At 45.5% G+C, this 25,945-nt stretch overlaps 4 protein-coding genes across 9 annotated transcripts; 1 reads left to right on the top strand and 3 right to left on the bottom strand.

Moving 5' to 3' along the window:
* Positions 1-806: 806 nt before the first annotated feature.
* LOC100846917 (replication protein A 70 kDa DNA-binding subunit C) lies at positions 807-5,692 on the bottom strand. Of its 2 annotated transcripts, none has more exons than XM_003569039.4 (2): positions 5,203-5,692; positions 807-3,729 (listed from the first exon to the last, which is right to left on the bottom strand). In XM_003569039.4, the coding sequence occupies exons 1-2, from the start codon at positions 5,490-5,492 to the stop codon at positions 1,182-1,184; spliced, it is 2,838 nt and encodes a 945-aa protein (XP_003569087.1). In that variant the 5' UTR covers positions 5,493-5,692; the 3' UTR covers positions 807-1,181. The 2 variants fall into 2 exon arrangements, with proteins under 2 accessions (XP_003569087.1, XP_024314249.1); XM_024458481.1 differs by lacking the exon at positions 5,203-5,692 and adding an exon at positions 4,585-4,992.
* Positions 5,693-6,581: 889 nt separating this feature from the next.
* Positions 6,582-7,670, bottom strand: LOC100846605. The gene is given in 3 exon segments (XM_010233531.3): positions 6,582-6,804; positions 6,807-7,262; positions 7,361-7,670. Coding segments are annotated over 3 exon segments (894 nt in total). The 5' UTR covers positions 7,637-7,670; the 3' UTR covers positions 6,582-6,642.
* A 319-nt stretch (positions 7,671-7,989) lies between these two features.
* LOC104583264 (replication protein A 70 kDa DNA-binding subunit C) lies at positions 7,990-13,299 on the bottom strand. 2 transcript variants are annotated; one of them, XM_024458482.1, is made up of 2 exons: positions 12,969-13,299; positions 7,990-10,024 (listed from the first exon to the last, which is right to left on the bottom strand). In XM_024458482.1, exon 2 carries the CDS (start codon positions 9,889-9,891, stop codon positions 8,260-8,262), a length of 1,632 nt encoding a protein of 543 aa, XP_024314250.1. In that variant the 5' UTR covers positions 9,892-10,024; positions 12,969-13,299; the 3' UTR covers positions 7,990-8,259. The 2 variants fall into 2 exon arrangements, with proteins under 2 accessions (XP_024314250.1, XP_024314251.1); XM_024458483.1 differs by lacking the exon at positions 12,969-13,299 and adding an exon at positions 10,842-11,237.
* A 4,375-nt stretch (positions 13,300-17,674) lies between these two features.
* On the top strand, positions 17,675-21,433 carry LOC100846301 (probable F-box protein At4g22165). 4 transcript variants are annotated; one of them, XM_024458486.1, is made up of 2 exons: positions 17,675-20,441; positions 20,831-21,433. In XM_024458486.1, exon 1 carries the CDS (start codon positions 18,124-18,126, stop codon positions 19,513-19,515), a length of 1,392 nt encoding a protein of 463 aa, XP_024314254.1. In that variant the 5' UTR covers positions 17,675-18,123; the 3' UTR covers positions 19,516-20,441; positions 20,831-21,433. The 4 variants fall into 4 exon arrangements, with proteins under 4 accessions (XP_024314254.1, XP_024314253.1, XP_010231832.1 ...); XM_024458485.1 differs by having other exon boundaries at positions 17,675-21,082; positions 21,195-21,433; XM_010233530.3 differs by having other exon boundaries at positions 17,675-21,098; positions 21,195-21,433.
* Positions 21,434-25,945: the final 4,512 nt, after the last annotated feature.

Here is a 25,945-nt window from a genome sequence, read left to right as displayed (position 1 = left end):
GGCGACGGCGATGGCGGACTGGCGGTGGCGACGGCCTCTTCTGCTTCTTCTTTGATCGTTTCGTTTTAAACGGATCTCATCGGGATTCAGAGTCGAGTCTACTTGGGTGCCAAGTTTTCGGTTTATGTTTTTTTCGAATTTACTTAATTATTACTGGGCCGTCAAGTTTGGAACAGTCTGTTAAGAAAAAAGATACTAGGAGTATTTCTGTACGAATATTGGAGGAACAATTAAAGGAGCAAATTGAACAATTTCGGCAACCTGGATCCGGCAGTGCTTTGTGGTGTTGCCACGTGTCATTTTAGTGAATTTTCTAACATGTATTAATTAATTTTCTGAAAGAAAAAACTTTGTGTTTGGTTGCCTCATGTCGAAACCCAAATGAAGAACAAAAGGAAGATCAAATTTTCATTTTCATAATCTGGATTCCTGAGTGGAATACAATGATGTTCAAATGTTAATACGTTAACCTGCAAATTGGGAAAGGGAAAACAAGTGACATCTCAGATGGTGCGGCACCGCTACTTTGATCTGAAATCACAAGATCTGAAAATTTTCTGTGAGGTTCAATGCGAACGGAAAACGCAAGTCTGTCAAGTGTTGGGTGAAATTAGAGAGCCTGTATTCCGGGTCAAAATGTATTCCGGGTTCGGACGCATTTTTATTTTTCAATCTGTATTCCGGGTCAAAATGTACAGGACAGCAGAATAATTGTTTTTTTGCAGGGCATCGTCATGTTATCATGGGACAGCTTGGGCTGGGAGTAGAAACAACCAGAGAAGCAATTGTGATATTCAAAGGGGGCAGAATCAGAAACATTCAATCTTTGAAGCTGAAGAGTCCCTTTTCAATTTTACAGCCAGAGACACAAGCTTCACTGCATGTAGTAATAGAATGGAGGAGCTACCATTTTGAAGGTATGGATATACAGAGATATACTACAAATAAGATCCAGCTTACTAGCTTAATAAGGAATTGGAACAGATGGGGGAAAAAACATGCTTAACATAAAAAGATTAATAAAAAAAGAAGACTTATAACGTAGCAGCACAAGGTACAGACCCAGACACCCCAGTAAACACTGGAGAAGCCATGCAAACAGAAAAGGAAGATTTAACAACTATACAAAATGCATGCGCAGCTAAACCATATCAAGATGTAACTTGACCGGCCAAAATAGTTCAGAAGCTACCAACATACTGCCTGCTGTATCCTCCTGATGCGGCGGAGGCATTATTCCCATACGCTGGGTGCTGGGGTGCACCAGCTGCCTGTGCCGGACAGTCCCTAGCGTAGTGCCCCGGTTGATTACACTTGAAGCACAGATTCGCACCGCTGTTGCCCCCAGCTGAAGAGGGGTAGGAGCTACCCTGCGCTGGGCAGTCTCGAGAATAGTGCCCAGGCTGATTACACTTGAAGCACAGGTTAGAGCTGGCATTGGCGTTGACGGCTGAATTGCCGTAGGAGGTAGTCAGCCCTGGACAATCTCTAGAGAAGTGCCCAGGCTGATTACATTTGAAGCACAAGCCTGAGCTGGCGTTGCCGCCAGCTGAAGAGCCATATGAACTAGCAGTGAAGCCCACACTTGGTGCTGGTTGATGCATATCATCCATGGTTGCAGGGCAGTTCTGTGCATTATGCCCATTGGAACCACAAACACTGCAAGTCTGCGCATACCGTGTTGCTCGTGATGTGGTAGGCACCCTGGCAGATAAACTTGCTTGCTGCCCAAACTGATTTGGGCCACCCATGTTCATGGCATAGGTATTGTTGGAAGTTACCACACTCTGTCCAGCTTCAGAGTTGGTAAAACCAGCGTTAGCAGCAGCAGCGTGATTCACACCAGGTGTGGAACCCGCGTCATCCTCCACCAAAAGTCTATCAATTATTCCAAGAAGAAAACGTGGGTCGTCCAATTTTTCAGCCTTAAAAATGGTGTATTTCACACGTGCCTCGTCATTGTAGATTTCTTCCTTGACTTTCAACTTTAACAGAAATAGCTGATGACGGGCCCGCTGCATGATTTCTGCAAATTGTACATCATCTTGTTCTTCATGTTTTATCCTGAAAAGCTCTTGCGCGGTGACACCAATAATATCCTTGCCAGCCTCTTGGAATGCATTGCAATAGGTAGAACCGGTGTGATCCTGCATCTGACAATTTAGCAAGTACCTATACTCACAGTTTGGAGAACTCTGCTCGCATTTATCACAATACCACATCCCGTCACCATTATTTGTGACCTTTTTGTTGCACTGCCTACCATTAACCTGCATTGTGCAAGCTGGATAACAAAAAGGGTCATTGGCAATGTGAAAAATCGAACCAATAACCGTGATCCAAGCAGGCTTATCTGATTGCCCCAGATTTTCACCCTTGATCTCTGCAATAGTTTTTCGAACATCAGTCCTGCCCATGGTTGCCACAGATAAAGAACTGCAAGCAGCATTTTTTCCTTCAGTTATATACCACTGCCTCAGCCTTTCTGCATCAGGAAAATCCGGATTTATTTTTATCAAGCTTGAGCTGATTGTGCCCACAGATTTGCCGTTGAAGTCATTGACACGACCACTTTTCAGGACAAGCATTGGACTTGATCCAGAATCGCACAGTGACTGCAGCTGCTGACCTTCAGCATCACAGAAGTCCCCCCAAAAGGTTATTTCCACGCTGCAACCAGACATGTCCTTCAGCTGAAGGTTTCTTTTCTTAGTTTCATTGCCATCCTTCTTCATTAGTGGAACAGTAGGGCTAACTGATGTAACAACCCCAAGCAAATCTACCATGGATCCTCCATCCATGTTTGCTATTTCACTGATCTGTCGGAAATTGAACTGCTGCCTAGGGATGCTGCTATCATCACCAGAACAAATTTCTATAGATGTTGACACGTCCAGAGTCAAATCATAGTCATTGTTCAAAGGGTTAAACTTCTTCTGTGCGGGTCTTATCGCCCCTCTAGATATCAAGTACACCTTATCAACCTCAATTAGATTGTAGAACTGATCAACTGCCGCCTTAAAGCATTTTGCACGAATTTCACCACCATGTGCATCAAGAAGATCAAAGTTGAAGACTGTTCCTGGACCTGAAGCATTGATAAAATGAGTGACACGAGACTTCGCAGTCACCCTAGCCTTTATCGTCCATGTAGTTTGGTACGGGTTCAACGCAGAAATCGGAGTAACACGGGGAGGAGCTTCATTCTTAGCAACTGGGCCACTATTCCTATATGCTGGAGGTGGCTGCTGATACGAAGGCTGAGCAGGACGCCCATAAATATTACCAGGAGGACCAAAGCCCCGACCTGCCCCGGGTATCGCAAACCTCTGGTTTTGATGAGAGCTCAGTAAAGGCAGCTGAGAGTCTGGCTGCACCACATTGGCATTCATTGTGTTCTGTGCTGGCACTGTACCATAAGATCCACCTGACAGCACATTGTTAGGACCAGGTTCGACTGCCCGACCAATAGAAGAGCCTACTGTGCCATGAATGCCTTTGTAGGGTCCACCATATGAAAGACTGTTAGCAGCCTGCTCCACCATCGGAGCAACAGAAGAGCCCAGCATGCCTGGGTTACCAGAATAGCTTCCACTATATGTTTGAGCAGCACTGGCTGGTAAGTTAGGCTCCTGTTCTTGAGGTAAGATTTTCATCTGACACATCTTCGGCGTCCCAATCATGGGGCACTCAGTTTGCAGAACATCAAGTTTGGTAACAATAATGATCCTGAAAGCAACAGAAAAGAATAGTCAGGTAAATTGATTAGATATCCATATAAAAACATCAAAATGCAAAGTTCTCTGAAAGAGAATGTTTGCTAGAAATCAACTCGTCTCACAGAACAGTAGTTACGATAATTTGAAGAAGATTTAGAAACATTAAATAGTTATACCCCAGCCTACCCACACTATTTGCTATATTCTAGAACTATCCATAGTTAAGTATGGCGAGAAGAACAAACAAGGTTCCAGGCACTTACAGAAGTACTACAACTCAGACCATGACAGCATGTAATTTAAATTGTTTCAATTATTTTTCATGGCAATCAGCAATCAGATTGAAAGATTGAAGGTCATAAGCATTGGCACAAAATACAACACCTTCTTTGGCTGCAGCAAACATATAAACATGAAGCCATGGGCTGATAGAATCTTACATAACAATTGTAGCTCTGACTTGCAGGAAAATATAGCTTACTAATGGTAATTTGTTAAGACATGAGAAGCGAAGTGCATCTCATCTCATTGGATCAAAGTACATTCACAAAGGGACAGCAGCATCATAAATCACGGTGGAATTGGAAACAAAACTTTCTTAGAGTCTCCAGAAAGAATCAGATAGCAAGCAGGCTATGCATATTCTTGGCAGTTGGCACTCGGCACAACAGGAACATGGGAAGTTCAAAACATTCATCGACACATGACTGAATCAAACACCAAACTCCCATATTTTACTGAAGGTGAACACACTAAGGATAATGCATTCTACTGAGGCTGAATGAAAGTAATTTAACGGCATACGGTCTACTAGTAAAATGCTAGAGGAATATATGTAAAAAAAAACAATTGAAGCTTAACTTACATAGCAATATAATGCTGAACAAGTTAACCCACTGATTGTCCAAAGAGGGTAGCTATTAAGACTACAGCGTGAAACAAAATAACAATATCCACCATTGTGTCTGAATCAGTGTTGTAGGTTGTAACATTCTCTAAATGTCGCATAGCACAAAGGAAGAAGTTCCCTGAAGAATATGAGTAGCAAGACTGAGGGCTGATTGAGAGACAAACATAATTGTCAAGCGAACTCTGACAAAGTTCACCTTGTTAAATGAATACTTGGGCATCCTCTAGCAAAACACCCATCATTCCCTGCGTGGCCCTATGTCCCGTTTCATAGGAGTACATGGAAACCCAAAGAACGCAGAAATCCCCATCTTCTGAAAACATTCCGACTTCACACAAGGTCTGCATGTGACTCAAGAAACTACCACCAAGATCCCATCATTGACGAAACCGCTAGCACCCTAGACACAGAACGACCATTCCCGTGATCCCGTCCACTAATCGAATCAGCAAGAACACCAAGATCCATTCTTTCTCGCGGAAACGAACCGGCAAACAGGATGCGAGGCGGGGAGAATCTGATTAATGTGGGGGGATTGACGAACGCAGGCAGGGAGGAAGGGCACGGACGGACCTGCGGTTCTGGATGGTGTTGCACATGGTCTCGACGAGGTGGACGATGGAGCCGGCGCGGAGCGTGCCATCCTTGACGAGGGCGTTGAGCGGGGTGGCGAGCATGGACTGCTGCGAGTTGACCCCGTCGGAGATGAGCATGCGGTAGCGCTCCGACTGCTGCTGCGGGCCGCCCTTGGTGTTGACGATCTTCACGTCCCCTACCTGCACCACCGGGAAGATGGTGCCGGCCCCGTGGGGGTGCTCCGACAGCTGCTTCACCGCCCCCTCCGTCAGCCGCGGCGGCTCCATCGGATCCGATTCGAAGGCGGGGCGGTCGCGAGGGAGGGAGGAGGCGGGTTTGGGGTCGGGGATTGGAGGGTTTTGCCGGCGGTGGTGGGAGGAACCCTAGGGTGGAGAGGGGGGAAGAAGAAGAAGCGGCGGCGGCGGCGGCGGTTGTACGGGGGAAGGAAGGCTTGGGGGTGTATGGACCGGGTGCAGGGTGGATTTGGGGGTTTGGGAGCGCGAGCGTTTTGTTTCCTTGTGGAGTACTTTTTCTAATTTAATTTTCGAAGCGTTTCCGTTGAGAGGGAAACGGAGGAAATTTTGTAGTTTGCAACGGCGGGAACGGAACGAAGCAATACGGGCTTCTTTCTGTCAATGGGCCGCGGGGGGGCCCAAATGATCCGTATTGCATTACTACTGGTTTTCTTTTCTACCCATCCCTCGAGTATTGTACATTTGTACTCCTTTTCGCAGGGGCCCAGCCAGAAGAAAAGTTAAGTGGGGGATCTTAGACAGTCTTAAGAAGCTGTAACTTAAATTAGAGGGGGCATCAATGGTGAAAATCTAGCATTTTTATTGGTGTATCAAAATTGAGTGGGGGCATTGGTCCCCATTGCTTATACGTTGGATACGCCCATGCCTTTTCGCGTTCTCGTTAACGATGTACGGAGTAACTGTCATTTCGAATATGTGGTACTTCCTCGTTCTATAATTCTTGTCTCAAATTTCTCCAGAAGTCAATGTATCTATTCCTAAAAAGCGGTCTAGATACATGTAAAATTTCGACGAGAATTATGAAACAGAGGTACTCCCTCCGTCCAACAAAAAATGTCTCAACTTTGACTAAATTTGAATGTATCTATACACTAAGTAATGTCTAGATGCATTCAAATTGTGACAAACTTGAGACATTTTTTGTTGGACGGAGAGAGTAGGGCCAGTTCTTTTCGGCTTCCTAGACCGGCTTCTCTGAGAAGCTGTCCTCACCCAGCTTATTGGAAAAGCCGACACCTAAATTTGATTAGGCTTTCAAACTAGTTTGGTATAAACTATTTTAGAAGTCTAACTAAATTTGGGATGCGACGTCTCCAGAAAGCTGAGAGAGAGGACAGCTTCTCAGAAGGCACCCATACATGGAGTTAGGCTTCTTCATGCGGGTCATCAAAAAAATCAAGATTCATGCTGTTAAGACAGTAAGGACTCCATAATCGTAGTGCCACTCTTGCCATAAGTTCTCGAGAGAAACTGCACTGCTCTGACCTTGTGTCACCATATCCTTGCAATCCTTTTCTTTTCCTGATCTGATGCACGATCCATCTTCTGATCCTGGCCTCTGATACATGACTTATCCATGTGATCCAGTGCAGGTTTTGCTGTTGTTCTTGCATTACGCACCAAGTTTCTTCTGTTCTTGCTGTTCTCCTTGATAACAATGTTATCCAACTCCGAGTGGTAGTGGATGAGCCTCACCTTTGCGCTCCCAAAGTCGGCAATGGTCTGCTCCAGCTGATTCCCACCGGTAACAATGTCGCAAGCCCGTGCAACCAAGATACCAAGCTCCATCATGCACAACCCAAGCTCCTTAAATAGCTCACCAAGGTTCTCAACATCATCATCATCATCATCATCATCCCCCTTGTGTTCCCCAAATCTATCAACACCTGGTGGCGGCACCTCCTCCGACTCCGGCAACGGCAAGTGGAGCTTGCCTGAATCACCATGCCTTAGGAGCCACGCGAACGAGGAGACGGACCTGTCGAGCTTCTTCAGAGGCACGTCGCTGCCCAGGCCGTGCTTCTGCAGTGGAGTGTCCCATGGATCCAAGGAAATCCCCATCAAATTCAGGGGTGAATTGAGGAGGAAGACAAAGAGAGGCAGGGAGGGTTAGCAGTTACCTTGAGGAGGTGGGCGCGGGACGGGTGGTCCATGAGGGCTAGGCGGCGGGCCAGGGGGAGGATCCGGCGGCGGAGGGCGGCCGCGCGCGGGACTCCGGCGACGGCCAGCAGCCCGGTGCCGCCCCGGCCGAGCGCGGCCCCTACGGTGTCCAGGAGGCGGCGGCGCCGGCCTTCGTCGTCGTCACCGGCCACCGCTTCCGGCGAGAGGAGGAGATGGAGGTCGGAGAAAGGGACCTCGTAGATGTCCAGCGCCGTCGCCTGCGCCGTCCCCGCCATGGGCTGGAGCTCGGAATCATCCAGAGCCGAGAGATGGTGTTTATAAACCCCAATCAATTCTAAAAGGCCTCCCCTTTACAAAATGTGTTCCTTAAAAAAAGGTTCTTTTGTGCAGATGGTGTTTATAAAATGGAGATTTTGTACAGACAAATGAGACAATGGTTCATAATCTCCATCTGTCCCAACTCCCATGTCTTGAATTTTCATCTATCTTAACTTGTGCATGGAGTGTTTCTGCAGAACCTTCATCTATTGTAGTACCAACTTGTTGTTTGGATTTGATATGGCTTGATTAAAATTGTATGTATGCACATTGCATATTCATGATCCCAAGAGCTCAAGGCACAAAGACAAGCATAAAAGCACACATCCATTAAACTGATAGTTGGATGCTACTAACTTAGGTTCCATAACAAGGAAGCCAAGGTCATGGTAAGCCCAACACAGAGCAGAGGTACTTCATAGTTCATACTTCATACACACGTAGGAGTAGCTTATTATACATAATTAACTGCAGCATACCATACTACTAAGTGAAACTAAAGCAAACTAAGTAGGTTCATAGATAACTAAGCGAAAGCATTGGTGTAGACATATGCTGCGGAAGCTGATCTGCGCGATGCTCATATCTCAATGTCACCAACAGATGAAGATGAGTTATCCTTCGACAGTTTGTCGATTGCTCCCAGGACACGGCGACTGTTTGACAAGTCCAGCCTTTCAGCCTCTACTATGACACGCTTCACGACGATACCGTTCTCGGCGACCTTCTTAATGCTCATCTTGAGCAGATATTCACACCCAAGAATCCCCTGCATGATTTTCTCAAATTCTTGGCCATTTTGCACAGCATCTTTTATTGTGTAAAACTCTTGTGCCTTGCGGCCAATTATGTCCCTGGCCGCCTTTTGAGAGACAGTAGCATAGGTAGAACCAGTATGATCATGAATCTGACACACGATATGATACCTGTACTCACAAGTTTTGGACCTCCTAAGACATCTGTTGCACCACCACCAATCACCATCAGCTGTGACCCTTTTCTTGCATTGCTCGCCATTAAACATCAAGTCACAGGCTGGGTAGCAACAGGCACCAGAGCATACAAATGAAATTGTAGCCACAACGGTGGCCAAATCAGGCTGACTTAACGTCCCAAAGTCCTCATCATTGATCTGCACAATGGTTTGGTAAACATCGTCCTCCTGCTCGGCTGCGTACCATCGCCTCAGCTTTTCTGCCGCGGGTAAGTCAGGGTTTATTTTCAACTGGCTTGAGCTAGTTGTGCCCACAGATGGTCCATTGAAATGACTGATACGGCCACCCTTCACAGCAAGTATAGGGTTCAAACCAGACTCCCACTGTGAATGCAGCAGCTGTCCTTCAACATCACAGAAGTTTCCCCACAGGGTTATTGGCACGCTCCGACCAGACATGTCCTTCAGCTGAATGGTCCTTTTATGGGCTTCTGGGCCATTTTTCCGCGCTATTGTAACAGAAGGGCTCACTGATGTAACAACCCCAAGAAAATCTACCGTGGAAGAACAGTCCAGATTTTCTATTTCACTGATCTGTCGGAAATTGTATCGCTGCAAAGGGATGCTGCCATCATCACCAGAACAACTTTCTACAGATGTTGAAGCATCCAGAATCAGTTCATGCTCATGGTTTAAAGGGTTGGCTTTCTTTCGGAGTACAGGTTTCACCGATGCTCTAGATATCAAGTACACATTTCCAACCACAATTTTGTCATAATATTGGTCAACCAGTGAATTGAAACATGTTGCACGAATTTCATCACCCTGGGCATCAAGTAGATCGAAGGAGAAGACTTTCCCTTCGCCAAAATGCCGGACCTCAGTCTTTCCAGTAACCCTACCTTTGATTGTCCATCTGGCTAGGTATGGGTTTAAATTAGCAATTGGGATGGCAGGACCTTCATTGTTAGTAACAGGGCCTCCATTCATATACATTGGAGGTGTTTGTTGATACAAAGGATGCACACGGTACCCATAAGTATTACCAGGAAAGCCAAAGGCCCAAGGAACTGCAAGCCTTTGGCCTTTATGAGAGTTCAGTGAAAGCTGCTGCATCTTGGCATAGATTGCGTTTTGTGATTGCATTGGACCATAAAATCCAGAGAACGGCAGATTCTTCACAGCATGCTCTGCCCTTGCAGCAGTAGAAGATCCCAACAAGCCTTGACGAGGAGAATATGCTATATTGGTAACACCTTGCTCAGCCCTTGAGATCATGCTCCCATGGATGCCTAGGCCATCAGAATAGGATCCGGTCTTAGGTTGAGGAGCATTAACCTCATAGATTGTGGGACTCCCGATCAGTGTGCACTCAGTTCGCAGTATTTCAAGCTGGAGAACAATGATGACCCTGAATAGAAAATCAAATACACAACAGAAAAGATTATATAATTGTTAATGGACAAGACATATATAAGTAAAGAGAGTTTCAAGGAATGGAGCTCCATTTACAGAAACAAACTATTTAAGGAAAACAGAAAAAAGCATAGGAGTTACAAAGAGTCACACCAGAACTAGCATTGAGAATATGATAAATACAAGTAAATAAAATAAACTGGTAAAGGAAAACTGGACTCGAAGCTGCGCAATCGGCCATTTTAAATTAAATGACCACAAGAACAACACACAACCACAAGCTTAAGAAAGCAAACTGTTAACAACAAGGTATTTTATATATTGCTCCATTAGTCCGACATGAGACCTAAAACCAACAGTTTCGCAAAGCAGCTAGGAGCATCGTTTGATCACAGTGCACTACCGAAGCACTTAGCACAAATCAACAGTTAACCTGTCAGACACTTTTTGTCCTTGAATCCTTGCAAACAAAAAGGAAAAACAGTTGATACATCAAATCCATGTAGAAATACAAAATAAATATATTCACAGAAAAAGTAGCATTCCAAGCCTGCTTATAGGAACCCACAAGTTTGGGCATTGTACTAACTGACCGATTACAACAGATCAGGTCGAACCAAATAAACTGACCAAGCAAAACCAAATAAACAAATAATTTTAGTTGTCTTTTCAGTTTTTATTGTCTATTCCAGTGAAACAATCCATGCTGTTTGGTGTTCACTGCTTAGTGCAATTTTCCATTCCCAGAAAATATTGATTAGGTAATAGATGTGAACATATCTAAATACATCATGTTTAAAGCATTAACCCACCCTATTCCCACGGCCGTGTACCGACAGGTGCAAAGTGTGCATTTGTTCAGGGCCTCCAAAAAAGTAAATTTCACAGAACCACAGGTTTTGAGGCAGCCTTCTCACGGAGCACTGGTAGATGCTAATCTGTCCACAGAACCACAACTTTTGTGTCCAATTGTCTCAGTCCACCCAAAACACGGGTTTAAGCTCGTTTGACACTATTCTTACAGGGGGCCCGCACGTCAGGCGTCACATTTTTTCATGAGACCCCTGGGCTTTTTCTTTTTTTCCTCGCCTCGTCAGCCTCGTCCTGTTCCATCTCTTCTGAGGCTGCGGAGGCGGCGGAGCTTCTTGTTGCGCTCGCGCTCGTGGAGCTGTCGGAAGTGGCGGGCGAGGTCGGGGCGGGTGGGGAAACGGCGGCCGCAGACGCCGCAGGAGTAGGGGGCGGGCGGGGCCACGACGCCCGCGCGCTCGGCGCGGTCGAGGGCGCGCCGGTCGCGCTGGTCGGCGGAGACCCAGGCGGGGAGGTGGGTGAAGGCGTGGCGGTTGGCGAAGGCGGAGACGGAGTCGACGCGGCCGAGGAGGGAGGCGCGGCGGGCGGCGGGGCGAGGCGGGCAGCAGGGCGGCGGCCGGGCAGAGCGGCTGGGCAACGAGGAAAAAAAAAGAAAAAGAGGGTCCGATGAAAAAGATGCGACGCCTTGCGTGCGGCACCACCTGTAAGAAATAGTTTCAAAGGAGCTTAAACACGTGTTTTGGGTAGACTGAGACAATTAGACAAACAAGTTGTGGTTATGTGGACAAATTAGCATCTACCAGTGCTCCGTGAGAAGACTGCCTCAAAACCTGTGGTTCCGTGAAATTTACTCACTCCAAAAACCAAGGGCCCCCAAGTTGAACCATAGTATTGGCTAGCTATGATTAATTAACAGCAAATTACTAGGCCAAATAAACAGATGAAGAAAAATTAAGGTTCGTAATGACTAATGAGAAGAACTGAGGGTCTGCTAGCGGGGCTTCCCTATGTTCAGTCTATCCCGGACGTGAACTGCACATTTAACCGCAGACTGATTATAAGTAACTCCTCGAATTCCTGATTTGTTATCTTGTACTCTCCCTATTCATAAAAAATGTAGCACATTTTGTACTAAGTGCGCGGCATATTTTATGGATCGAAGGGAGTATTCAATTTCACACTTTGTTTTTTCTCCGTCCAACGCCTCGCACGTAACTCTCAGGTCACCACAATGCTGCAGCCAGCCAGCCAGGCTCAACTCACCCAAATCATAAATCCTGATTGTTTGCAGCAACACTAGAATCAACAATTAAAGGTTACACTAGAATCAACAATTAAAGGTTTTCTTTTTGTTGTGCTGCATGTTCATTGTTATTTTAGGACCTCATTTTGCTTTTTGCACCGGGGCCTCAAATTCCTCGATATGGCCTGCCTATTCCCTTTCCTACACAAGAGCATCCTAGTTGCAATTTTAAAGCCAACGTGCACGAGGGTTAGGAAAAGATCAGGGAGCCTCAACACACAGAGTTGTTTACCTCCCATGAGGCCATTACCTTAACATCTATAATCTAGTTTTGGTAATACCGGTTCCGAACTACCATACAAGAACTCGCCTTATCTGTTCCAAATCGGAAGTATTAAGGTTCTTATACATGAATTTTGGAAATTCCACCAGGTGAAAGCACCAGTCAGACTGGATGATTACCCCCTTGGTTCATCGCAAACATACTTAAAACTAGTAGTACTAAATTTTTTGAGGCAATTACATATGACAACAAAACCAATTCCCAAGAGGGCATGCATTTTCAGCATGTAATTCAAGGGAACAATAATCTACAAAGCCCGCGACCTGCATGCATAGGCCAATCACAAAAATAGATGATAGATTCCCCCTCTCTCGCGAGTACCAAAATGTTTTTTTTTAAATGTACTGTGTAACAGACAGTCACCGCAAATGCGCGATGTTGCTTCCGCAGCGGCCATACTCCTCGGGGGCAAAAATGCAGCACGGAAAAAGAAAAAACCTTGCAAAACCCAGAGCATTCCTCCTTCCCCTAATCCGTACAGAAACGAACCGATTTGGATTTACTGCGGAGGACACGTAAGAGCGATTGGATTCGTGGTGGGCAAACCTTCGTTGGTGGTCGCGGGGGACGCGGTAGTCGAGGATCCGGAGCACGGAGCCGGCGCGGACGAGGCTCTTCGTTCCCACGGACGCCGCCAGCAGCGCCTCCTGCGAGTGCGCGCCGTCGGAGAGCAGGAGAAGGTACCTCTCCGTGGCCGCCGCCAGCCGCGGCGCGTCGGAGACCTGCAGCACCGGCCGCGGCGGCAGCTGGCCGAGGGCCCCGTCCTGCGGCGGCCGCTACATCATCGCCGCCACCGCCCCGTGGGTTAGCTCCACCCCCATCGCGTTCCCTCCCCCCATCCCGCACGCCGCCGGGGATGTGGGCTCGCTGGACCTCGGTAGAACCTAGAAGCTTCCGGAGGAGGACACGAGCCGAGAGAGTGTTGAGTCGAGGGGAGAGAGTTTATTGGTGAGAAGAGGGCAGTGGGTCGTTGCGAATCTCGAGGATCCAAATCCAATCCAAACCGTCTGTTTAGGAAAACGATCAAAGGAAGCAGCCATCCTGGTGGAAGAAAAATAAAAATGAAAACATTTTTTTCCTAAAAGAAGAAAAGAAGGCCTTCATTCATTCATTCTCTGAATTAACGGTGTGGTACTGCTCCCACGAAAAAGAGTGCAGTACTCCGTCCGACCCGTAATACTCGTCGTTGATTTAATATAAAATTATAAGTAATAGACAGAAGGAGTAGTAAAAAGTCATCGATTGTTCAGCACTACATGTCTCTTTATGGACCACCGCACCACAAAAATACCATGCGAAAATCTTGATTGATTTTGATGGGCATTTTAAGTTTCCAAATACACTTTTTGTGGAACTGACCATTTAAATTTGCGTAAGCAATACCGCACGCATGTACTTGCCTGTGAATTCCCCATGGAAGTTTAACGTCCAGCTGGTTGTTAAGTGATGCCTGTGGCCAGAATCTGGTTCTGTGGGCACAAGTTTCGGCCCAACAATTGCATGTTGAGATGATGATGAATCGACGATGGACCGTTTAATCTCTATAGCCAGTGTTTTTTCTTCCTTTGGGATTAGCTGAACGGAAGGGGAGCCTCCAACCTTAATTTTATACTAAAACAGAGCCAAAGCAGGCTTTAAACTTACAAGAAGTTGTGCAAGAAGTACAGGGAGGTAAGGGAAGACAAAAAGAAAGAGAAAAAACAACAAGAAAAAAATCCCTCTTGTCAGGCCAAGAATCTATCAACCGTTGGGCAGCTTGCTTCTCGTTCTTCTTCGTTCTCGCAACCCAAAATTTTGAAAGTGTCCTAGCATTGTCGAATTGTACGTACAGTGAGTAGAATGGAGGAGCAATTGAATTGTACGGTACACACATGTACACCGTGATGTACATATAGATTTCGACCCAAACAACAAAAACAACAAGGGAAGATGGATACACACACATATATGCGGAGTTTACGAGAGATTCAGTCTAACGTGCTTCAGATAGTCCGCTACCTGACTCTTCACCTCTTCCTTCAATTCATTGGGAACATAACCACCCAGCCGAATTTCCCTGAGGCTTGTGAGGACTGGCAGCCTCGAGATTTCCTTCAGCTCCTTGCACCTAACAACTTGCAGCAGCTTGAGCCTAGGTGTTGCCTCTTCTTCAAACAACACCGATTCAAGAGGCAATGTAATAATGTATGAAGCTCCAACACCACGAGACTTGGGAAAGATGAGCCTTGGAAATGGAGCTGCTTCCCAATAAACGACATCCACTTCAGGCGTAGAACTGCAAGATTTGGTAGCACTCCAAGGGCTTGTATGGTATAGTCTTGCTTCAAACTGGAACACACTAACGTCAACTTGGAGAGATTTTGAAGCTGATGGATCCATGAGGTTACTCTGACCAGCTTGCCCTGCAGCTTGAGGCTCTCCAGGCAGCTTGGTGGCAACAAACCCTCATCCAAACTACCATCCAACTCGTTCAGAATGCCCACACATTTCATTGACATAGATCGAAGTTGATTGTGACTAGCAATGACAGACCACAACTCCTTGCTGTTGTTGCCGCTGACACCAGTCACTCCAAGCTTACACAGCTGAGTGAGCTCTTTCAACTCGATCAGAGTAACCTTTCCCTTGCCCCGTTCAATGTTGACAACATCCGGTGTGCGCAGGGCCTTCAGCGTACCAATCCCTCCAGGAACTTCAACACCATCGCCAACCACCGCTGGAAGGCACCCGATTGGTATATACTGAGCTCGGAATCGGGGATGTGCCATCTCGATCTGCATCTTCTTCAAGGCCCAAACCATGGATCGGAGGCGTCGACGGCGAGCTTGTGGCTGTGGCCTTGTGGGAGGAAGAAGAAGAAGACAAAGCGGCTTCAATGCAGCCGCCCAAATCTCTGTCCGGCTTGACTGCCCAAAGCCCATCATCATCATCCTTGTCTCCGTTTTTCCATTTCCCTTTTTCTCGGCCAGAGAAATACGGCACTATGGATAAAAATAACCCAAAAGCGAAACTAGTTCACGAAATAAACTCTTTGTGAAACTATTTCACAAAAAATAATCCTTTTGACTAGCGCCCAATACAGTGGCGCTATGCTAGATGGGATAGCGGTCAACAGGGAAGCATAGCGCCTAACACAGTAGGATAGCGCCTGCGACAAAGACGCTATCCTATGTAGCATAGCGCCTATGCGTAAGGAGCTATCCTATCTAGGATAGCGCTTAGGTGTTAGGCGCTAGTCGGGTTATTTCTGTGAAATAGTTTCGCAAAGAGTTTATTTTGTGAAATAGTTTGGTTTTAGGTTATTTTTATCCATTTTGCCGGCTTAATAGCCGCACGATTGATATTCGCCGAATAACCGATGGGCAGAAAACAAACTCGATCTCCGCCGGTCTACCACTCTCACTCACCTCAAGGTCACTGACGAGGGGTTACCTTCGACAATGCCCATGTTGATGAGCTTTAGATCAGGGAGAAGACACGTAGCGTGCGTATCGGTGACTCCGTCGGCTAACAAGGACACAAGGGACACGATTTACCCAGGTTCAGGGCCCTCGGAAGGTAATACCCCTACGTCCTGCTTGTCTGAGATTGATATTGATGGTGAGATTACAATGGAGCCGCTGGGGCTATGGTGCGCAAAGTTAATCTGGCAAGGATGGATGTATGCGATGCGTGCTCGTGGGTGTTCGATGATCTTGGCTCCCCCTCCTAGTCCTTTATATATGGAGGAGTCTAGGTCTCAGGGAGAGTCCAAACCCATTACAATGGTAAGATATGCTAAGTTTAAAGCTTCCTTATCTCGAGTTGTCGAGATTGGCATGTTGACTCCAGGAGTTGTAGTCGTCCACCTCATGGACCCCGTGGTGGGCCATGACGGGTATCTTCGAGCTGAATACGTGATTAGTCATAACCACGTCAGTCACCACCACCGCCGTCGACGTCAGCTCCTCCTAGCAGCTCACCGTTGCCGGCATCGGCTCCCAAAAATCACCACTGAATCAATCCCCAGCACGCAGACCCACCCTTCCCCAACTCGCCTCGTGTTGCCTACCGCCTGCCGCCGGGTAGTGCTCCTCCTTCAGCGGATTAATCCCCTGCTCACCGTTGCCGCCTGCCGCCGGTTGCCTACCGCGGATTAATCCCCTAGCTTGCGAGGCCAGGATTTGAAGAAGAAACCGAGCGGGATTCCTTCAGCAAGTAACCGAAATTTCAGATCTTGGATACGCCGTGTCGTTCCCGGACTCGAAATTGCTTCTTCTACTCGAATTAGGAGCGTGGCATAGTATGTGAAACATAGTATGTGAGTCTATCAAAATCAGAACTCATAAAACAATAATACACCACGTGGACATGGCTATCATATCTACTGTTATTAAGTAATAAAATTTCCTTGTCGACTTTCATTAAGCAAGAAATATGAGTAAAGGTACGACAATTAAGACATCAATGAGCAATCATACATGGACATCAACAGTAGATATCCAAAATAACTAAGAGTGCAGAAGTTGCGTCTCTTGGAGAACCAGTCTTTGCAGGCTATATCGTCATCGATTGCGCAAAGTTACGTTGGAACGCTACACACACCACCTCACACGGGCGTCGCCGTCGAAGATTCGCCACCGATGTAGGCGACAATTGACCCGTCACCACTGCCTCCTATAACGTGTTTCTCAGACCCCGTAAAAAATGCACAATTGGCAAGTCATTGGCACCGCTGCCTCTAATGATTCAGAGTTAAATTAGTTGAAATTTTGCAGATTTATTTTATACAGAGACGCAAATACAAATTCTAAGGGCATCTTCAATAGCAAGCCATTACTAATTTTCATCTCTCTCCTCTTTCTTTTGTTTATTCTTTTCTTTTTTTAATGGATCAACATGTCATTCTCTTTTCATTCTTGGTACCCGTACACAAGCTGTTACTTCTACAAGTAACTAGTACTAACTTTTTCTCTTCATCTCTTCGCCACGTAGAACTAGTACCTGCTTAGTACCTCCTATTGAAGATACCCTAAAGGACCAAACAATGTACATCTAATAACGGTTAATAATTTGTCTTAACTTGATGCAAGGGTTACGGCATCTAACATGAGTTTGACATTTTTTCATACATGTATTCTTAAACATTACGAGTAATCGTGTTATTTTCACCGTTACGGTGCCGTGGCTCGAAGGAATCAGGCTTCGGACGGCGACCGGTTTAACCTTGGACCGGCCGGGCGATGGCCACCTATAGCTGTACCCCTCTGCTCCTCTCGAAAAAGAAAAGAAAAGCTATACCCCTCTCCCCGTCTCCTCGCCGAGCCCCACAGCCCCCTGGCTCCGTGGATCTTCTTCCTCCTCGCGCGAGCGCCGTCTCTCATCCCGCTGCCCCCTAGCTCGTCTTCCTCCTCGCTCGAGCGCCTCCACCGCAGGTTCATCTCCCCTTCGATTCTCTCGCTCCCATCACCCTACGAACGGATTCCGCCCTTTAGATCCCCGTTTCATAATCTTCCCCAATTCGTAACGGATTCCGCCTCCGCGTGGGTGATCTATATAAGTTGAGACAGGGGCCTTCTCTTTCCTCTGAAGAAATTTGCCAGGTTTGTGCAACGACCAGGTCTCTGAAATTAGGGAGTCGTTACTGAAGAAATTTAGCCAGGAGTCTGCGTGAGGAATTTGTGAGTTTGGCCGAAGATCTTTGCAGAGAGGCCCTGCTCCCATGGAGTTGTGTAGCGTCGCCTCGATAATGAGCTTAGGGAGTCTCGCTGTACAACGGACACGTCTGTGCTCCATAGCCTTGAGAGTTTTGCTGAAGCTGCTAGGCTTCGCTCCCAGTTCACTGAAGAAATTCTGCAAAGATGTCCATCCACCATTGACCGAGGCTATCGTGGGCACATCACCGGAGCTGCCTCAGGACGTCTTGATGGGTATCTTTGCCACCCTTGAAATCCCTGACGTCATACGTGCCGGCGCTGTCTGCCCCTCTTGGCACTCTGCATTTACCAGCCTTACAAGCCTTGGGCAGTATAAACTCCCACAGACGCCATGCCTGCTCTACACTTCTGAATCTTCGGATGATAGCGCGGCTTACCTCTACAGCATCACCGAAAAGAGATCGTACAAGTTAACTCTTCCCGACCCACCTATCCGCACTAGGTATTTGATCGGGTCCTCTCATGGCTGGCTGGTTACTGTTGATGAAAGATCTGAGATGCATCTTGTCAATCCCATCACATGTGAACAGATTGCTCTCCCTTCAGTGACCACCATCGAGCAGGTGAAGCCCATCTTTGATCAGTACGGTGTTCTCCACAAGTATGAGTTCTCGTGGCACACTGGACTGCGTGGTTCTAACTCACCATCGATTTTTGCTCTTGACAAGCTGCGGGACGTACTCCACTATAAGGCGTTTGTGTTCCCTGATACATCCACGGGAAGCTACATTGTGGTGCTCATCCATAATTCAATGTTCCAGCTATCATTTGCGAGGGTAGGGGATGATAAGTGGACCTGGCTGCCACCTAACGAAGACTATAGCGATTGCATGTACAAAGATGGCCTTTTGTATGCAGTGTCTGTAATGGGAGAACTTCACACCTTAGATCTTAGTGGCCCTGTGGTCGTTATGAAGACGATGATAAGCATACCCAGGAAGTATGATTATGAGTACACGTACATTGTCCAGGCTCCATGGGGTGGTCTACTGCTCATTTGGAGAATCTGTGAGGATTATGAATTAGAACCTGATCCTGGGGCATCTGTGTTCTGGAACACTACAGAGTTCAGAATATATGAAGTTGAGGCTGCAGGAAGTGAACTTAAGGAAATCAATTGCTTGCGTGACCATGTTTTGTTTCTTGGGCATAATCAATCACTCTGTCTCGGTGCTGAAGAATACCCGTCTCTCAGGGCAAATCACGTCTACTTCACTGATGATAATTTCTTGTGGACAACGGGATGTAAGAATAATCACCGTGATATGGGAACTCTCAACCTAGATGATAACAGCAAGGAGGAACTTGTGCCTCCACAGCTTTGGTCCAACTCTCCGGCTCCTGTTTGGATTACGCCTGATCTCAGAAAGATAAACTTGGATTCACGGGGGGGTTGAAAGAACAGTTTGCTAGGTTATTGGGGCTGCTAGAAGAAGTTTTCTACAAAATGCTGAAAGGGCCATCGGACTGTACGTCAGCGCGTCATCATCACTTGACCGCGGCCCTTGCACACAAGATTGGACCTAGTTGTTTTTTTGGTTGTATTTTTGGCAATGCCAATTTCTTATCTTAGCGTGTTGGTATGAATTATTTAACCTTAATTATTTCTCGACGTCCAATGAGTTCGTCGATCTGTGTTTAGTACTCTGCTTATATAAAGAGGGCACCAAAGGACCCAGAGCTTATATAAGTCTCAATCCCAAAGGGGATAGTTTTGCGCTTCGTCCTAGCTCCACGATAGCGCAGGCCTCGTTTGCTTGTCGTCTTGCGTCTGCTGCAGACCCTCTGTCAGTCGCATGCGTCGTTTTTGTGGCTGGGCCTTTATAATATCTTTGCTCTCAGTTTGTATCTTCTACTTGCTTGGGAACAGCAATTGTTTAAACTTACCAAAGGGCATAGTCTGAGATATATCTTTCTTTTGCCTTGGTATTGTAGCTTTCTTGTTACATTTATTGCTCATGATGTTTTGGAACTGCTCTCCAGTATGCAGCTGTGATCCGTAGAGGCTGCTAATTGTTTTGGTTGTCGCTTCCATTTTTTATGACATGAAGATTTGTGAGCTAAATAATATATCATTGGCGTGTTCCAGTTTCCATTTTCTTAATGACATGAAACAAGCTTCTCTGGTTAATTTGTCAAATCTTCGCTAAGCTTAACTTTTGAAGGTAACTCCTAATGAATTCTTTTTCCTGACATTATACTGTTATTTGATCAGTGCAAAAAGGAAGATGCAAAGTGTCACTCTGTATTCATATTCTGTACTTGTAATTTTAGCGGCCGCATATGACTAGGTGAAGGCAAGTCTCGATTCGTTCAGTTCAAGGTTAGCCCAATTTTTCAGTAAGTATATGAGAATCATGAGCCATCTTTAGACATCTTCCAACACTGCAGACTTTTATTGATTGTCTTGGTCAGAAATTAATTTGGTATTTGCACCCACCGATGCCAAACACCCTTATCATTTGAGGGAAGTGTAGGCAGAAAAGTAGAATATGGAGTGAGGATAAAGAGACCTATCTATCTACAAATTCTAGTTGTTCAACAGTGTGCAATGACAAATTTTTTGCTTATTCATCTGATACCCTGTAACAAACTCTGGTTGTCAGTTGGTCAGGTATACACAACATAAATTACTCTTTACCACCTCAGTGACAGAAGCATATAGATTTTCAGTTCACCTGTTTAACTGGCATGTTTCCCAATTTGTTACAGATTGGTAAATATCCCCACCTTCCATATGTTGCTCTCGGTGGCTGTCAAGGTGCTTTTTCGTTTGCGCCGGTGTCAGCCAATTTGCTTGCTTTGTTCCTTCCTGCCATGGTTCATTCCACTGGGACGTCGGGCATTATGCAGAGAAATTCATTCAAGTTGTCAGTGGAATTTCCAGGAAAAAGTTGATAAGCTATTCCGAATCCTGGCTCCTGTGTTCCTCCTTGGACTATTACTGTCAACCTTACCACTCAGGTCAGCGCAGCTTGAGGTAGTGTTGGAACATCTTCCCGTGTTGGAACATCTTCCCTCTTGTCCAGAGTTGTCAGATCGATTCAAGAATAAAAGGACAATTAAATTTATGCAGGGTATTATAAATGAAGGATCCTTGTGCCTGCTCCTACAGAAATTTGAGCAGATCATTGTGTATCATTTGCAGTGACCACAGGTTTCTTATAGAATAATTTTGCCTTTTTTTGTATCCCTTCTAGCAGTAACGGAACTAATATAATTTTCTAGGCTCTTTAAATTTTTTTATTAAGAGCCCATACAAAAATTTCATTAGTGTTTATATTGAAAAATTATATAAATTTACATCGATCTATACCCAGTTTTTCTTTGTAAAGTTGTTGGTCCTGCTCAGTGGTGAAGTTTGGGTCATTTGCAAGCAGCTTAGTTCACCAATAGTCCCCAGAAGACTGGTTCTGAAGCTTGATTCTTGGCATTGAGCCTAGAACAGTCTGCAAAACAGAGGACCTGATGTGTTTACATGATACAACACTATAGTTTCTGAAATTGTGCGAGTTGAAATTTGAGTACTCGAGAGATATGGATAAAAATGAGGAGAACTTGGAAAGAAGCAGCTGCAATTTTACATCTTGTGACTTATTTTCTGACAAGTCAAAGTATCCATTAGACTATGTTGTGTTTATTTTTTGCAAGACTTAGAAATATGTTTACCCCACTCGCCATGGTAGAAATATGTTTACCCCACTCGCCATGGGAATATCTTTGTACTGCACTTACCACTAAATTACATTCAACATCTATCAATAACTATTGATATAGTAAACGTACAACTAAAACTGATTCAATATAGTCGACTCTCACCTGAATGTTTCCATCTCCATGATAAAGGCACAATCCAACTCTTGAGTTTGGTTGATAATTTTGTTTTGTTAAGAATGAGTTTTTTTTATTTCCCTCATGTGGCTTCAGACTGGTTATCTATGCTTGCAAGACAAGGATCAAACCGAGCAATGCAAGAGTAAGGAAATGTGAAGAGTGTAGCCAAATAGAAATGCTAATCTCACCTGTAGAGAGTCATGCGAAAGTTGATATTTTGTGGACATAAAAAGGAAGTACCTTGGTCCTTAGGAATAAAGGGCCTCAAGCACCTTCAGGAAGAGCAGATTCATGATGGAAGCATGCTAGAACCGCAAATGTACTGAAAATGTTGTATCTTCTTTCAGGTATAGCCTTGATAGAAGCTGGATTTTTTTAACGTATATTAGTCAAAAGTTGTACATATGGTGCTATGTATATTTGTCAAGTTGTACATACAGTGCTTGTGTGTTCGTAATTCTGAATGCAATTGATAAAATATGAAGACATTCAGTATAAAGGAGAATGATTTATTTTGTCGAGCCATCGTGCCGATCACATGTGATGAGCTATTACTGTTTTGAGTGCTTCCGTTGTAGTTGTGTGATGTTCTACTGTTCTACTTATCATCTTCTCCATTTTCCTAAATTCTTCTCTTTGCCCAAGTATGGATGTATCTATTCTTAGAATCGGAGGGAGTAATTGATATAGGTTCAAATTTTAATAAAATGAATTTAACTGCCAGTGAATACACATAAAAGAAGAAAAAAAAGTTTCCAAGCATCCACTAGAACGGAAGCGGATCATTTGCAAGAATCCATGGCTAAGCAAAAGGTGCCTGTCAGTCGTATGTTTATACATGCTTACACCAAACTATATACATCATCAAACAAAAACAAAGAAAATAAATCACAACCGAAATACAAATTCCACGAATTCAATTACACGGGCGAAGCGCGCCTTTTCGTCTAGTTATGATTGAACCAAAGGTAAAACGGCAGTGGTTATGATTGAACCAAGGTAAAACAGTAGTGGTTCTGCCAAATAAGAATTCCCAGAGTAGTACTGTCAGCTATCGCACCGAACCTTTCGGTGGAGCGGATCAAGTTTAACTAGCACAAGTAGCACGAGAGCTACTGAGTTTTCTGAACCTATATCTATCAATGTATCTATCTATCTTGCAATAGCAGACACCCATTTCTGTTGTCGTCATGTCCGAGGAGGCGAAGCTTCTGAGGCGAACTGTCACTACTCCTGCTCCGATCTTTATCTACACTGCATTGACATGGTCTGATCTTTCTCTACACTGCATTGACATCAAGGGCAAAGTGAGTGACTGATTAGATTTTTTAGGTCCCATAGCTCCTAATAGCGGTAAACGGTACAAAATGACGAACTGAATTATTTAAATCAAGGACAGTAGTGGAGATATGAATATGCGACTTATAAAAACAAGATTCCAAGAATATAAGCTACAACGAACAAGTTTTCTCTGAAGTTTACTACTAGCTCCGTTCCTAAATTCTTGTCGAAATATTACATGTATCTAGACGTTTTTTAAGAATAAATACATCCATATTTTGACAAATTGAAGACAAGAATTTAAAAACGGAGGGAGTAACATACATCTACATAAGCTAATGATTATGTGGCGTGCAGAATTGGATGATGTGCAGTTGACGGCGAGAAATATAGGCTAAACGGGATGTACGAAAGAAGGATGGAACTGACAGTTGACAGCTAGTTGTACCTGCCTGAGCCGCGTTCCATCAGTCGTGCGGCAGAGTGTGACAGAAGATTACGTGACGTGCCTGATCAGGGCCTGCGCGCACCCTCGCGTTGCAACCCGCCACGTTGCAAGGAACACCAAGCCCGCCTTCGCGAACATGGTGTTGTCGGCAGTGCCAAAACAGCTGCCAATGGCAAGAAATTAACACTAGCTCAAGATTAAAGAGAAGATTTTCTTTAAGTACGAGATCTAGAAATTAACTACTCACATCACAGACAATGAACTTCTGGGACTTCTGAATCTCGAAAATACAGAAGTGGCACACGGTCTGCCTCGCCGAGCACTCAGGCACTAATCTGCAATAGGTGATATAGTGATCGACAGTCCCATCTGGGACTACTTCACCATTGACGATCTATGGAAAAAATGAAGAGCAAAAAATATTCCTAATTAGTGACCATCAGCAAGACGACAATTTAGTGAGCAACATAGCAAGAGATCAAATCAGCCATGACAATAATCTGAACATATATAGCGGATAGAGCTTACACATTCAAATAAATATTAGGTTATCAATAACTGTGTTACCATGTCAGGAAAGAAAACAGAAAGGTATTTGCAGGCAGGGACGGAGAAATCCACATTATGCAAGTCAGGAGGCCATTAGGGCTAATTTTGCTCAATTTAGAGACAAGTTACACCTATTATTTCACAACAACAAAAACCCAAGGGAAGAAAGGCTTTCTGGATAGTAACTCTACTGATTTCATTGCACTGTTTTAAGTTAAATGATTCATGCGGAAGTATTAGCACAAATATATGGAGCAAAGAGATAAAATCATGTGGTCACAACAAAATCTATTAAGAGCAGGAACACAACCCAGTGAGCAAAAAGCAGTTCGTTCTCATATTAAAATAATGGGCATGAAAGAGCTGACCACTGTTGAATCACTGAATGCAAGAATCCGGCTCTAGCTATGGGATACAGATAATCATCTATCAAAAGTAAGTCATCGTTCATCAAGTACATTGGGGTAGGTAGAACATGTTTCAATGCACATAAAAATTAAATGCTCATAAGGAGACGACACAGAAGATTAGCTCCGAGTCAGGATATTTCTGTCAATACAAACCAAACATTCTGTTCGATGCAGACAACATAAAACTCAGGATGTTCTTTCAATTAATCATGAAGTAAGGACACTAGGTGCAGCAGGTTTTTTCTGTAAATAAGAAGTTCAATAGATCCCAAATATTGAGAATCTTATAATTAGGAGGTGCATTTGGCTGCCAATAAAACTAGAGGTAAGTTCAGTAAGACTAGTACAAGCAATGTTTGTCTTGATCATATCCACAAAATTCTATTTGTCACATACACAATTGTATTTACACATACATGAAGGATGAACACATAAGTATTAGTACTGACCACCAAAGTGTGCAGTGGAGCAGAAAGTCATCACGAATGACTTGAGAACTAAATGAAAACGCACATAACTTCCTAAACCGAAATTTCAAGTTACAGTTTGTCAACACAAGCTACACAAGAGGCACCAAGATTTTAAGGAATCAACATCCAAATCTACTCCAAACAGGCAATTGTAGCACAATCCTCTCCCTCAACTGTAACGTAAGCATAATCAATGGGACAAATTTCAAGAAAGATTTCAAGGAGAGGGACTTACGAATTGCTGAGGTGGTGGTGGCTGTTGAGGCGGCGGCGGGGGTGGGGGGGGGGGGGCGTCGCCCAACGATGATGATCAAGAAGCTGATGAACGAAGCGTGCGTGGCCCCGCGCTGGCTGTGGTGGCGGCGGCCTTTGTACTCCTCACGTTCCATGTGTCTGGCGGGGTGGACTCGTACGCAGCAGGTGGCGGAGAACGATCCGGAGGAAGTCGAGGCCATGGCGGGGTGGGCTCGTACGCAGCAGGTGGGGAGGTGGCTGGCAATGGCGAGCGCGTGCCGTCGACTGGAGATGATGGCGTCGACGGCGGCGGCGGCCTGTGCCCGCGCTCGCCAGAGAAGCGGGTCGCGTGCGGGGGACACGTTGTCGCACCAGGCCCTCCTGGCCATGCGTGTCGTCACACTGTCCCTCGTCACGTTCCTGAAGGGGAGGAGACGCCAGGCAAGGTGCACAGTGGCGAGGAGGGCTCTGGAGGCACTGCCGTCGACCGCGCTCCGGAGTAGACGGTGTACGGATCCGCGTCGAGGGAGCCCTTCCTGGAGCGCCTGCGCCCCGTCTCCCTGAGGCCGCAGCCTCCTGGCCATCGCCGGGTTCTTGTCTT

This window comes from Brachypodium distachyon, chromosome 2 (genome assembly GCF_000005505.3).
Source record: "Brachypodium distachyon strain Bd21 chromosome 2, Brachypodium_distachyon_v3.0, whole genome shotgun sequence".
Taxonomy (NCBI): Eukaryota; Viridiplantae; Streptophyta; class Magnoliopsida; order Poales; family Poaceae; genus Brachypodium; species Brachypodium distachyon.
This window is presented reverse-complemented; position numbering and strand designations above follow the sequence as displayed.

Bases quoted from the DNA above. Each gene is read 5' to 3' on its own strand.
- LOC100846917 (XM_003569039.4), bottom strand. From the start codon at position 5,492: ATGGAGCCGCCGCGGCTGACGGAGGGGGCGGTGAAGCAGCTGTCGGAG. The intron at 3,730-5,202 runs GTCCGTCCGTGC...TGTTGCTTTCAG, and splicing joins AACACCATCCAGAACCGCAG to GATCATTATTGTTACCAAAC.
- LOC104583264 (XM_024458482.1), bottom strand. From the start codon at position 9,891: ATGATCTCAAGGGCTGAGCAAGGTGTTACCAATATAGCATATTCTCCT.
- LOC100846301 (XM_024458486.1), top strand. From the start codon at position 18,124: ATGGAGTTGTGTAGCGTCGCCTCGATAATGAGCTTAGGGAGTCTCGCT.